Source organism: Chiloscyllium punctatum, chromosome 39 (genome assembly GCF_047496795.1).
Source record: "Chiloscyllium punctatum isolate Juve2018m chromosome 39, sChiPun1.3, whole genome shotgun sequence".
Lineage (NCBI taxonomy): Eukaryota > Metazoa > Chordata > Chondrichthyes > Orectolobiformes > Hemiscylliidae > Chiloscyllium > Chiloscyllium punctatum.
The window spans coordinates 60691602-60705126 of NC_092777.1; the positions used below are offsets into that span (position 1 = coordinate 60691602).

A 13525-nucleotide genomic window follows, 5' to 3' on the forward strand; every position below is an offset into this window, starting at 1 on the left:
TTGAAATGGATTTGGTTTGTCTTAGATTTTGCTCAGCCTGTCTTCCATTCCCAGCATTTTGTTCTTTTTCAGGTTTCCAGCAGTTTTCTATCTTTAACTACCCAGGCTATTCAACTCAATTATTGAATTATTTATTGTCACATGTATTCAATGTAAAATACAGTGAAAATACAGTTTGACCCCAGGAGTAGGATGGACATATCACCAAATTGATCCACTGTGTTCAAGTTTATATGGCGAAGACCAGGCTGCAGGCATACCGACAGCATCATAGCTATGTTGCATTAGATTACATTACAGTGTGGAAACAGGTCCTTCGGCCCAACAAGTGCAATCCAAAACAAGTCCTCACCACGCATCGATGCCATTCACATTACCTTAAAATAAAATTTAAAAAAGGAAGACAATTTAAAGAGAGTCCAACATCGGTCAATGTACAAAAGAATTCGTACATTCTGTCTATATTATCAGTCAACTCAAAACCCCAATTCAACTGTCTCTTTACTTTGTGCTGATTGAGAAATACAGAAATATTTCACAATGTCATTGAGAGGAGGAGGGAATTATTTGTGTTTTCACGCTTCCATGGTCAATCACCCTATTTCTCTATTGATTTGATCAGATGTTTGTAATGTGTATATCCCCTCTTTGGTCACATCAGACTTTCAGAGTCTAGTGATCCCTTTAGCTGCAGCAACGTCTCACATTGTGTTCTCAGCAACTCAGCCTACGAGAATCCTGGAAAATGATTACCAAATATTTCCTCCTTGCTTTAGTTTCTCAGCTGTATTTTTGCAAATACGTTTCGACAGGTAAGTCAGTCAAATATACAAATTTTTAATGAACTTTCCTTTTTTCTCATTAATCTCTCTTCCCAATTCTCTCCAGGAGACGTTGAGTCCATACTGGGTTTGACCCCAGGAGTAGGATGGACATATCACCAAATTGATCCACTGTGTTCAAGTTTAGATGGTGAATACCAGGCTGCAGGCATACAGACAGCATCATAGCTATGTTGCATTAGATTACATTAGATTACATTACAGTGTGGATACAGGCCCTTCGGCCCAACAAGTCCACACCGACCTGCCGAAGCGCAATCCACCCATACCCCTACATTTACCCCTTACCTAACACTGCGATCAATTTAGCATGGCCAATTCACCTTACCTGCACATCTTTAGACTGTGGGAGGAAACCGGAGCACCCGGAGGAAACCCACGCAGACACGGGGAGAACGTGCAAACTGCACACAGTCAGTCGCCTGAGGAATTTCTGACAGGAATATTTGCACAGTACTGACTAGTTAGAGATAAAGTGTGGGATTCCTGTGATCCAGGTTACTCAGGCTCCTACTGTCACTTTGTCCGGGAAGAGCTAATCCAAGTACATTCTCAGGGTGGCAATTATCACCTTGTTGGTTTGCAAGGCTTACGGGCTGGCTATTCAGACCAGCTAATTCACCAGTGTTTGTAAATGCAAATAGTTAAGTATTGTTAAGTGGAGTTTAAAAACAGAGTGGTTATGCTGCAGTTGTATAGGATACTGGTGAGGCCACACCTGCAGAACTGCGTGCAGTTTTGGTATCCTTACTTGAGAAAGGATGTACTGGCACTGGACAGGTTGACCAGGTTGATTCCGCAGTTGAGAGAGTTGGCTTATGAAGAGAGATTGAGTAGCCTGGGACTATATTCATTAGAATTGAGAAGAATGAGGGGGGATCTTCTAGGAACATATAAAGTGATGGAAGGAACAGATTAGATAGAAACAGAGAGGTTGTTTCCGCTGGTGAGTTAAACCAGAACTAGGCGGGGGCATAGTCTCAAAATAAGGGGAAACAGATTTAGGACTGAGCTGAGAAGGAACTTCTTCAATTCCCCGCCCAGTGAAGTAGTTGTGGCTACCTCAGTGAATGTTTTTAAGGCAAAGATGGATAGAGTTTTGAACAGTAAAGGAATTAAGCTTCATGGTGAGTGGAGAGTAAATGGAGCAGAGTCCATGAAAAAAGGTCAGCCATGATCTTATTCAATGGTGGAGCAGGCTTGAAGGGACCATTTGGCCTAATCCTGCTTCTATTTCTTATGTTCTTATGTCAATGCATTATGTTTTTTATTGGCTTGTGAAGAATATATTCCTTCTGTTTTATAACTTCAACCTGCATAAGATTCACTTTGAATATATGATCCGGAGGAAGCTGTTTAGCTCCTGCAGTGTGTTCTGTCACGCAATGAGATCATGGCTGATCTCTGTCTCAATTCTAGATACCAACTTTGTCACATATCTCTTAATACCCTTAGTTTTAAAATTAACCATTGATCTAGCATGATCTGTCGCCTGCAGAACAGAGTTCCAAACTTCTCCCACTGTATGCATGTAGAAATATTTTTTAACTTGACTCCTGAAAGGTCTGGCCTTAACCAGTGGACTTTGTCCCCTAGCCCTAGACTCCCTAATCAGCAGAAGCAATTTATTGCTATTTAATCTTCGTGTTCCTGTAAATATTGTGAAAACTTTTAACCTTGTAAATTCAAGGGAACAAAACCTCAGTTTGTGTAATGTCTTTCTGTAATTTAACCTTTGTAGTCCACCCACCATTCTAGTAAATCTACACTGCATTTCCCCCAAGCCAATACATATTCTTCCTGCTGACCTGAGGAGATATGCTCTGACCATCTGAGACCTCAAAAGGAGGAAAATCTTCAAACTATCTAAGGAACTATGTTATGCTGTACTTGCACACCGGGAAGAACAATCATAGAATCCCCATAGTGTGGAAGCAGGCTATTTGGCCCATTGAGTCCACACCAACCCTCCAAAGAGTATCCCACCCAGGTCCACACTGCTCCCCTATTCCTGTAACCCTGCATTTCTGCTGGCTAATCCACCTAACCTGCACAGTATAAAAATGTGCAGGTTAGGTGAATTGACCATGATAAATTGCCCATTGTGTTAGGTGAAGGGGTAAATGTAGGGGAATGGGTCTGGGTAGGTTGCACTTCAGCGAGTCGGTGTGGACTTATTGGGCCGAAGGGCCTGTTTCCACACTGTAAGTAATCTAAAAAAAAATCTTTGGATTGTAGGATGAAACCAGAGCACCGAGAGGAAGCCCACACAGAGGTGAGGAGAACATGCAAACTCCACACAGACAGTTGTCCAGGGCTGAAATTGAACCTCTGTCCTTGGCACTGTGAGGTCGCAGTGCTAACCACTGAGCCACCATGCCACTCTTGCAGATTGATTATGCAGGTAGTAGTCCTTTGCACATATGATTCAGAGTCAGATATACCTATGTAGTTTCTGGCTGTTCTGTTGCAGTATATTAAATTATATTATGTACTGCAATATTTTATTGTAACTAATGAAATATATACTTGGCTCAGAAAACATATAACTAAGGTTCTCAAGACTCGAGGAATGAGAGCATTGTTCCATGGAGAGCAATTGAGTGGACTAGACTTATATGCCCTAAATTTTAGAAGAATGTAAGAAAAAATGCATTAAATAGTACTTTTAAAGACTACTTACTGTCTTTAAGTGCTTTAGTAAAATACTTTTGATGTGTCATCACTATTGTAATGTAGGAAATGTACCAGCCAATACATGACCACAATCATCCACAAATAACAATATGACAAAGATGGGATGATCTGTTTTAGTGATGCTAAATGTAGGCTAGAACAACAGAGAATTCTTCCACTCTGATTCAAATAACCGCCATGGGTTCTTATACATTCATCTAACCTGGCAGATAAAACCTTGGTTTAGTGTTCCATCTGAAAGATCACACCACAGACAATGCAACATTCCTTCAGTGTTGTACTGGAGTGTTGGCCTTGACTTTTGTGCTTGAGCCTTGGATTGGGACTCTTACCAAGAGGCTTATGATTCAGGTGAGAGTGTGTTACCAATTGAGCTGCAGCTGAAAGAGCCTGATCTCATTGAACTACATAAAACATTTGAAAGAGTTTGGTGCTGGGAGGATATTCCTGCAAATGCAGGGTTCTGTATCTAGCAGTCATGGTCTCAGGACAAAAAGGTAGCCATCTAAGCCTAAAATGAGAAGATTTTTCATGATCCAAATTGTTGGAATTTGGAATTTTTTTTACTGCAGACAGATGAAGATTTCCAGTTACTAAATTTATTCAAGTTAGAGATCAATGGATTATTGAATACCAAGAGAATTTGGTGATAGTGCAGTGAAGTGTAGAAAAAGTGGACCAATTATTATCTTATTGCTCAAGGGTCAAAAGGCCTGCTTCTACTCCTATTGTTTATGTTCTAATGTAAATATCCTTTTGAAACTATCCTCTTTTAACAAGTTTAAGTGGTGATCTTGCTGGTTGGGAAGTTTGGTTCTGGAACTGCATAACAATGTATTGCACTGTTGAACAGCCCTCTCATTTTGCTTCACTGATCACAAACATTATCTGAAATGCAGAAGAACTCCTTGAAAGGTCACTTTGTCCATATGACATTTATTGGTAAATGTTAAAATCAAGCAAAAAGGTCAAAGTGAGCACATTTTCTGCTGTTTGCAAATTTATTTTCGCAACGAAAGGACTTGAAATTACAAATGACACTCAACAGCAATCCCAGCAGGACGTAGATGGTTGGAATGGGAAAGAGTTTTGCAGTTGCAGAATGCTGGCCTATTGACTTCTTCAGAAACCTCCTGGGCTATTGAAACCTGACTGCAATAAGGAGAGCTGGAGTGAGAGGGAGGTAGCAACACAGAGGTAGAGAAAGGTTTAAAACAGATGCAAAGAAACCAAAGCCAGACAAAAGGAAAAGAAATCAATGAAAAACATGGTCTCCTCCATTTTCTTCTGATTTTATTCAAAAAATGGTAAATCTGAATAGAGCAGCTTGTAGGTTTTGAATGATTTGTCTTGTTTTTGTGAACAGCAGAATTAGGAGCAGGAGTAGGCCATTCAGTTCCTTGAATCTGCTCGACCATTCAAAAAGATCATGGCTCAATCATTGCATCATCTCCACTTTCCTATTCTGTCCCACACTCCTCAGTTCCCTTAGCATCTTATAACCTACTAGACATGGTCTTGAATATATTCAACAATGAAATCACTTGGGTAGGGAATCTGGAAGACCCATAACACTGTGGATGAAAAGGGTTCTTCTCAACCAAGAATGACATGGTTAACCCCATCTCTCCACTTCAGATTCACAGCACAAATGTGCTCTTACTGGAAACTTGATCAAAATAAGACCATAAGAAAAAGGAACAGGAGTAGGCTATTCGGCCCTTCAACGAGGTAAAAACAATGCCTGCAGATGCTGGACACCAGATTCTGGATTAGTGGTGCTGGAAGAGCACAGCAGTTCAGGCAGCATCCAAGTAGCTTCGAAATCGACGTTTCGGGCAAAAGCCCTTCATCAGGAATAAAGGCAGTGAGCCTGAAGCGTGGAGAGATAAGCTAGAGGAGGGTGGGGGTGGGGAGAAAGTAGAATAGAGTACAATGGGTGAGTGGGGGAGGGGATGAAGGTGATAGGTCAAGGAGGAGAGGGTGGAGTGGATAGGTGGAAAAGGAGATAGGCAGGTAGGACAAGTCCGGACAAGTTATGGGGACAGTTACTGAGCTGGAAGTTTAGAACTAGGGTGAGGTGGGGGAAGGGGAAATGAGGAAACTGTTGAAGTCCATATTGATGCCTTGGGGTTGAAGTGTTCTGAGGTGGAAGATGAGGTGTTCTTCCTCCAGGCGTCTGGTGGTGAGGGAGCAGCGGTGAAGGAGGCCCAGGACCTCCATGTCCTCGGCAGAGTGGGAGGGGGAGTTGAAATGTTGGGCCACGGGGCGGTGTGGTTGATTGGTGCGGGTGTCCCGGAGATGTTCCCTAAAGCGCTCTGCTAGGAGGCGCCCAGTCTCCCAAACGTAGAGGAGACCGCATCGGGAGCAACGGATACAATAAATGATATTAGTGGATGTGCAAATAAAACTTTGATGGATGTGGAAGGCTCCTTTAGGGCCTCGGATAGAGGTGAGGGAGGAGGTGTGGGCGCAGGTTTTACAGTTCCTGCGTCACCCGTAACAAGGACAGAATGCCCCCGGTGCTCACCTTCCACCCTACCAACCTTCGCATAAACCAAATCATCCGCCGACATTTCCGCCACCTCCAAACAGACCCCACCACCAGGGGTATATTACCCTCCCCACCCCTTTCCGCCTTCCGCAAAGACCGTTCCCTCCGCGACTACCTGGTCAGGTCCATGCCCCCAAACAACCCACCCTCCAATCCTGGCACCTTCCCCTGCCAACGCAGGAACTGTAAAGCCTGCGCCCACACCTCCTCCCTCACCTCTATCCGAGGCCCTAAAGGAGCCTTCCAAATCCATCAAAGTTTTACTTGCACATCCACTAATATAATTTATTGTATCCGTTGCTCCTGATGCGGTCTCCTCTACGTTTGGGAGACTGGGCACCTCCTAGCAGAGCAATGCCAGGTTTGAATGTTTGCAGAAAGAGTGTAGTAAGGCATGAGTTTGGTCACAGGGGGCTTGAACCTGCAACGTCAAGGGATGAATGTTTTGGTGAAAGCTGAAGTTCCTTGGCTGGGACTGACAGCAGGAACTGAGTTCACTGTAGCTGGTGGCAGAACCCTGGGGTGGTATTCTGTAGGCAGCAGCCAATTAACTGGTTTGTATTAGGGCCATGGGTCCAACTGAAGATGATGACCCAGTTCCTGATGTGAATAAAACGGCTGAGTAGAAAGTGTTATGTCCCTTGCTTGGACTTTTAAGTAGAAAGTGTGATAAATAGAGAGTTGGTGTGTGATGGGGTTGGGGTGGGAGTGGTATTGTTCAGGTTGGTTTATGTTGTTGGTGGTGTTGGGCATTAGTATGCAGAACGTCAGGCTGGTGCCTAATTCACTGTCTTTGTGGAATGGGCAATGGATGAAGGCCATTTATTGTATGACAACCCCTGCCACTGCTCATGAAGTTGTTTGAGCTCTCTATACCCTGCTTCTCTTTCAGGGAAGACACTATCCAGAATCTATTTGGCCCTTTGTGTAGAGGAGAACCATTTGGTAGTCTAATGAAAAGAGGCTGTTGTATTAAACAAGATACAGTTTATTGTATGATAGTAACTAAGTACAAGTTACACTGATGTGATAGACATTGTTGTTAGACAATGAAGGAAATCGCAGAACGTAGGTCTTACTCCTTTAAGATCCTAAGCCTTTCTACCAAAATGTCAATATGACATTGTCATACTGAGTAATTCATAAGGCATTCCTCAGCATTAACCCTTTCAAACCCTGACACCCTTCTACATCACAACTGGATGGAGGAGATTTGACTGTTTTGGTAAGTTTGAGTGAATGCAAATTGATTGAAAATTCAATGTTGTTCAACATTCTTCTTAAGATTAGATTTTTCTTAGTAGCTATTGCTGAGCTCTGTGGATTAAATGTGTGAAGTGGAGTCCATGTTATTCACCAGGGTTGTTCCATGAATGCATGTGATGTGAAGGATCATTCTTTGTTAATTCCATTTTTACTTCTCTCATTTGGAAATGATATGAAATGTTGTGATGGGGATCATGAAAGGATATGAGAAAGTACATTGAAAAGAATAAAAATACATTGAAATAAAATTCACAGTGGATTTCTCCCTCTCTCTTTAGCATGTGGCAGACCACCAGAGGTCAACAATGCGAATATTGTGAATGGGAAAAATGTGTACGAATCTGGAGAACAGGCAGCATATTCCTGCCGGACTGGGTACATAGGGCAAGGTTTCAATAAATTGATTTGTCCAAAGAACGGAGTTTGGGAAAGACCTGCAATCAAGTGTGTGCGTAAGTGGATGAACAAATTCTTAGCAATGCAGCTAAACTTTTAATTTTAACTCCAACTCTCAACTTTGAGCGCAATCATTTCAGATCCCATTTTTTTCTGACAGCAGTTCTTGGTAATGGCTCTCATGGTGTTATTTTGAACTCCAACATAATTTGCATTCTCATGCCCCAGCATGCCAGTCAATCATTATCATGAAGCCAGGGGACCAAACCCGGTTCAATGGAGAGTGCAGGAGGGCATACCAGGAGCAGCACCAGGCATACCTGAAAATGAGGTGTCAATTTGGTGAAGCCACCAAACAGGACTACTGGCATGCCAAACAGCACAAACAGTGAGTGATAGACAGAGCTAAAACAACAACAGTTTAAAAGGGAGAAGAGTGGACAAAGGAAGCACATGGTGAGGACAGTGCAGGAGAGAGAGAGACCCTGCACAGTTGCCGCCTTTGCTGTTTGAATTTGTGTATCGCTGGACATCGGAGTGTCTCTGGGAAAATTAACAAACAGTGAAATTCACAACTAATCTTGGAGGAACTATTGGGCGAAGCTCACAGCACAGGATCAGACAAGTTAATTGTTGTTTTAAGTCTGTCCAAGAGAAAAGCTGCAGTAGTGAGTATAGTGGATTCTTTCTTGATTATATGTTTTTGGAGATAAGTCTCTTGATTAAACCTAAAATATAAGTCATAGCTATTAATTTAACCTGGGACAGTGTTTATAGAGGAATAAGATGGTGTTATTTTCTGGGTCTGTAGATTGTGAAGGAGTAAAAATGACCTTTGCAATGATATGTACTGATTGAATCAGAGAGATGGACAGCATGGAAACAGACCCTTCGGTCCAACCTGTCCATGCCGACCAGATGTCCCAACCCAATCGAGTCCCACCTGCCAGCACCTGGCCCATATCCCTCCAAACCCTTCCGATTCATATACCCATCCAAATGCCTCTTAAATGTTGCAATTGTACCAGCCTCCACCACATCCTCTGGCAGCTCATTCCACACACGTACCACCCTCTGTGTGAAAAAGTTGCCCCTTAGGTCTCTTTTATATCTTTCCCCTCTCACCCTAAACCTATGCCCTCTAGTTCTGGACTCCCCGACCCCAGGGAAAAGACTTTGTTTATTTATCCTATCCTGAACAGGCTGCAAAAACAGCCCCAGCCTGTTCAGCCTCGCCCTGCAGCTCAGATCCTCCAACCCAGGCAACATCCTTGTAAATCTTTTCTGAACCCTTTCAAGTTTCAAAACATCCTTCCGATAGGAAGGAGACCAGAATTGCACGCAATATTCCAACAGTGGCCCAACCAATGTCCTGTACAGTCGTAACATGACCTCCCAACTCCTGTACTCAATACTCTGACCAATAAAGGAAAGCATAACAAACGCCTTCTTCACTATCCTATCTACCTGCGACTCCACTTTCAAGGAGCTATGAACCTGCACTCCAAGGTCTCTTTGTTCAGCAACACTCCCTAGGACTGTAACATTAAGTGTATAAGTCCTTCTCAGATTTACTTTCACAAAATGCAGCACCTCGCATTTATCTGAATTAAACTCCATCTGCCACTTCTCAGCCCATTGGCCCATCTGGTCCAGATCCTGTTGTAATCTGAGGTAACCCTCTTCGCTGTCCACTATACCTCCACTTTTGGTGTCATCTGCAAACTTACTAACTGTACCTCTTATGCTTACGTCCATATAGATCACATCTACCACTCTGCCGTCATCAATCTTCTTTGTTACTTCTTCAAAACACTCAATCAAGTTTGTGAGACATGATTTCCCACGCACAAAGCCATGTTGACTATCCTGAATCAGTCCTTGCCTTTCCAAATACATGTACATCCTGTCCCTCAGGATTCCATCCAACAACTTGCCCACCACCAAGTCAGGTTCACTGGTCTATAGTTCCCTGGCTTGTATTTACCGCTCTTCTTAAAAAGTGGCACCACGTTTGCCAACCTCCAGTCTTCCAGCACCTCACCTGTGCCTATCGATGATACAAATATCTCAGCAAGAGGCCCAGCAATCACTTCCCTAGCTTCCCACAGAGTTCTCGGGTACACCTGATCAGGTCCTGGGGATTTATCCACCTTTAACTGTTTCAAGACATCCAGCACTTCCTCCTCTGTAATCTGGACATTTTGCAAGATGTCACCATCTAGTTCCCTATAATCTATAGCTTCCATATCCTTTTCCACAGTAAATACTGATGCAAAATATTCATTTAGTATCTCCCCCATTTTCTGTGGCTCCACACAAAGGCTGCCTTTGCTGATCTTTGAGGGGCCCTATTCTCTCCCTAGTTACCCTTTTGTCCTTAATATATTTGTAAAACCCCTTTGGATTCTCCTTAATTCTATTTGCCAAAGCTATCTCATGTCCCGGTTTTGCCCTCCTGATTTCCCTCCTAAGTATACTCCTACTGCCTTTATACTCCTCTAAGGATTCACTCGATTTATCCTGTCGATACCTGACATATGCTTCCTTCTTTTTCTTCACCAAACCCTCAATTTATTTAGTCATCCAGCATTCCCTATACCTACCAGCCTTCCCTTTCACCCTAACAGGAATATGCTTTCTCTGGATTCTCGTTACCTCATTTCTGAAGGTTTCCCATTTTCCAGACATCCCTTTACCTGCGAACATCTGCCTCCAATCAGCTTTCGAAAGTTCTTGCCTAATACCGTCAAAATTGGCCTTTCTCCAATTTAGAACTTCAACTTTTAGATCTGGTCTATCTTTTTCCATCACTGTTTTAAAATGAATAGAATTATGGTCGCTGGCCTTATGCTATCCCTTATCAAAAATGCCACTCCCCCTCTTCTCTTGCCTCCCTTTCTATCCTTCCTGTAGCATTTGTATCCTGGAACATTAAGCTAGTCATTCCTGAGCCATGTTTCCGTAATTGCTATGATATCCCAGTCCCATGTTCCTAACCATGCCCTGAGTTCATCTGCCTTCCCTGTTAGGCCCTTGCATTGAAATAAATGCAGTTTCATTTATTAGTCCTACTTTGTTCCTGCCTGCCCTGACTGTTTGACTCACTTCTGTTCTCTGCTGTACCCGTCTCAGATTGATCTCTTTCCTCACTATCTCCCTGGGTCCCACCACCCCCCCCCCCCCACCCCCCACCTTACTAGTTTAAATCCTCCCAAGCAGGTCAAGCAAATTTCCCTGCCAGTATATTAGTCCCTTTCCAATTTAGGTGTAATCCGTCCTTCTTGTACAGGTCACTTTTATCCCAAAAGAGATTCCAATGATCCAAAAATGTGAATCCTTCTCCCATACACCAACTCCTCAGCCATGCATTCACCTGCTCTATCATGCTGTTCCTGCCCTCACTAGCTCATAGCACTGGAAGTCATCCAGATATTACTACCCTTGAGGACCTCCTTTTTAAATTTCTGCCTAACTCTCTGTAATCTCCCTTCAGAATCTCAATCTTTTCCAATGTAGTTGCTTCCAATGTGGACAATGACCTCCTGCTGGCCCCTCTCCCCCGTGAGAACATTCTGCACCCTCTCTGAGACATCCTTGATCCTGGCAGCAGACAAACAACACACCATTCTGCTTTTTTCTCTGCTGGCCACAGAAACATCTGTCTGTACCTATGACTACAGAATCCCCTAACACCATTAATGTCTTGGAAGCCGACATACCCCTCGTTGCATTAGAGCCAATCTCAATACCAGAACCTTGGTTGTTCATGCTACATTCCCCTGAGAATCCATCACCCCCTACATTTTCCAAAACAGCATACCTATCTGAGACTTTCCCCCCTTCCTATAACTGCCATCTATCACATACTGTTGCTTCTGCAAATTCCTCATCACTTTTCTCTGCCTCTCCAACTGATCCATTCGATCTGATAAGATTCGCATCCAACAGCATTTATGGCAGCTATAATCCGCAGTAACTCTTAAACTCTCTTTAAACTCCTGACAAGAAGTACATATCACTGCAAAGGCCATTTTTGCTCCTTCACAATCTACAGACCCAGAAAATAACACTGTCTTATTCCTCGACAAACACTGCCCCACGTTAAATTAATAGCTATGGGTTATATTTTAAGTTTAATCAAGAGACTTATCTCCAAAAAAAAAATTAAGAAAGAATCCAGAATACTCACTACTACTTTCTCTTGGACAGACTTAAAAGCGGGGAAAGTCTCAGATACAGTCACATAGATGAGTTAACTCCAGGAAGGGGAAGAGAGGTAGGCAGCTAGAGCAGGAGTTTTTTGTGGATATACCCATTTCAAACAGGTATGCTGTTTTGGAAAATGTAGGGGGTGATGGATTCTCAGGGGAACGTAGCACGAACAGCCAAGTTTCTGGTATTGAGACTGGCTCTAATGCAACGAGGGGTACGTCGGCTTCCAAGAGATTAATGTTGTTAGGGGATTCTGTAGTCAGAGGTACAGACAGACGTTTCTGTGGCAAGCAGAGAAAAAGCAGAATGGTGTGTTGTTTGTCTGCTGCCAGGATCAAGGATGTCTCAGAGAGGGTGCAGAATGTTCTCACGGGGGAGAGGGGCCAGCAGGAGGTCACTGTCCACATTGGAAGCAACGACATTGGAAGGGATAAGGTTGAGACTGAAGGGAGATTACAGAGAGTTAGACAGAAATTTAAAAAGGAGGTCCTCAAAGGTAGTAATATCTGGATTACTCCCAGTGCTACGAGCTAGTGAGGGCAGTAATAGGAGGACAGAGCAGATGAATGCATGGCTGAGGAGCTGGTGTATGGGAGAAGGATTCACATTTTTGGATCATTGGAATCTCTCTTTTGGGGTAGAAGTGACCTGTACAAGAAGGTCGGATTGCACCTAAATTGGAAGGGGACTAATATACTGGCAGGAAAATTTGCTCAAACTGCTTGGGAGGATTTAAACTAGTAAGGTGGGGTGGGGTGGGACCCAGGAAGATAGTGAGGAAAGAGATCGATCTGAAACGGGTACAGCTGAGAACAGAAGTGAGTTAAACACTCAGGGCAGGCAGGAACAAAGTAGGACTAATAAATGAAACTGCATTTATTTCAATGCAAGGGGCCTAACAGGGAAGGCAGATGAACTCAGGGCATGGTTAGGAACATGGGACTGGGATATCATAGCAATTACAGAAACATGGCTCAGGGATGGGCAGCTTAATGTTCCAGGATACAAATGCTACAGGAAGGATAGAAAGGGAGGCAAGAGAGGAGGGGGAGTGGCATTTTTGATAAGAGATAGCATTACAGCTGTGCTGAGGGAGGATATTCCCAGAAATACATTCAGGGAAGTTTTTTGGGTGGAACTGAGAAATAAGAAAGGGATGATCACTTTATTGGGATTGTATTATAGACTCACCAACAGTTAGAGGGAAATTGAGAAACAAACTTGAGATTAGATTACTTACAGTGTGGAAACAGGCCCTTCGGCCCAACAAGTCCACACCGCACCCGCCGAAGCGCAACCCATCCATACCCCTACATCTACACCTTACCTAACACTACAGGCAATTTACCCTGGCCAATTCACCTGACCTGCACATCTTTGGAGTGTGGGAGGAAACCGGAGCACCCAGAGGAAACCCACGCAGACAAAGGGAGAACGTGCAAACTCCACACAGAGAGTCGCCTGAGGCGGGAATTGAACCCGGATCTCTGGCGCTGTGAGGCAGCAGTGCTAACCACTGTGCCACTGTACCGCCCTTAAGATCTCAGCTATTTGT

The 13525-nt window shown here is 43.5% G+C and overlaps 1 protein-coding gene across 1 annotated transcript in view; it reads left to right on the forward strand.

Annotated features, from left to right (window-relative positions):
* Positions 1-653: 653 nt before the first annotated feature.
* LOC140464126 (beta-2-glycoprotein 1-like) overlaps positions 654-13525 on the forward strand; it is a 37687-nt gene continuing 24815 nt past the window's right edge. Inside the window, exons 1-2 of the mRNA XM_072558881.1 lie at positions 654-812; positions 7638-7811. Coding sequence (XP_072414982.1) covers positions 746-812; positions 7638-7811 — 241 coding nt within the window. The 5' untranslated portion in view covers positions 654-745. The remainder of the gene's footprint in view (positions 813-7637; positions 7812-13525) is intronic.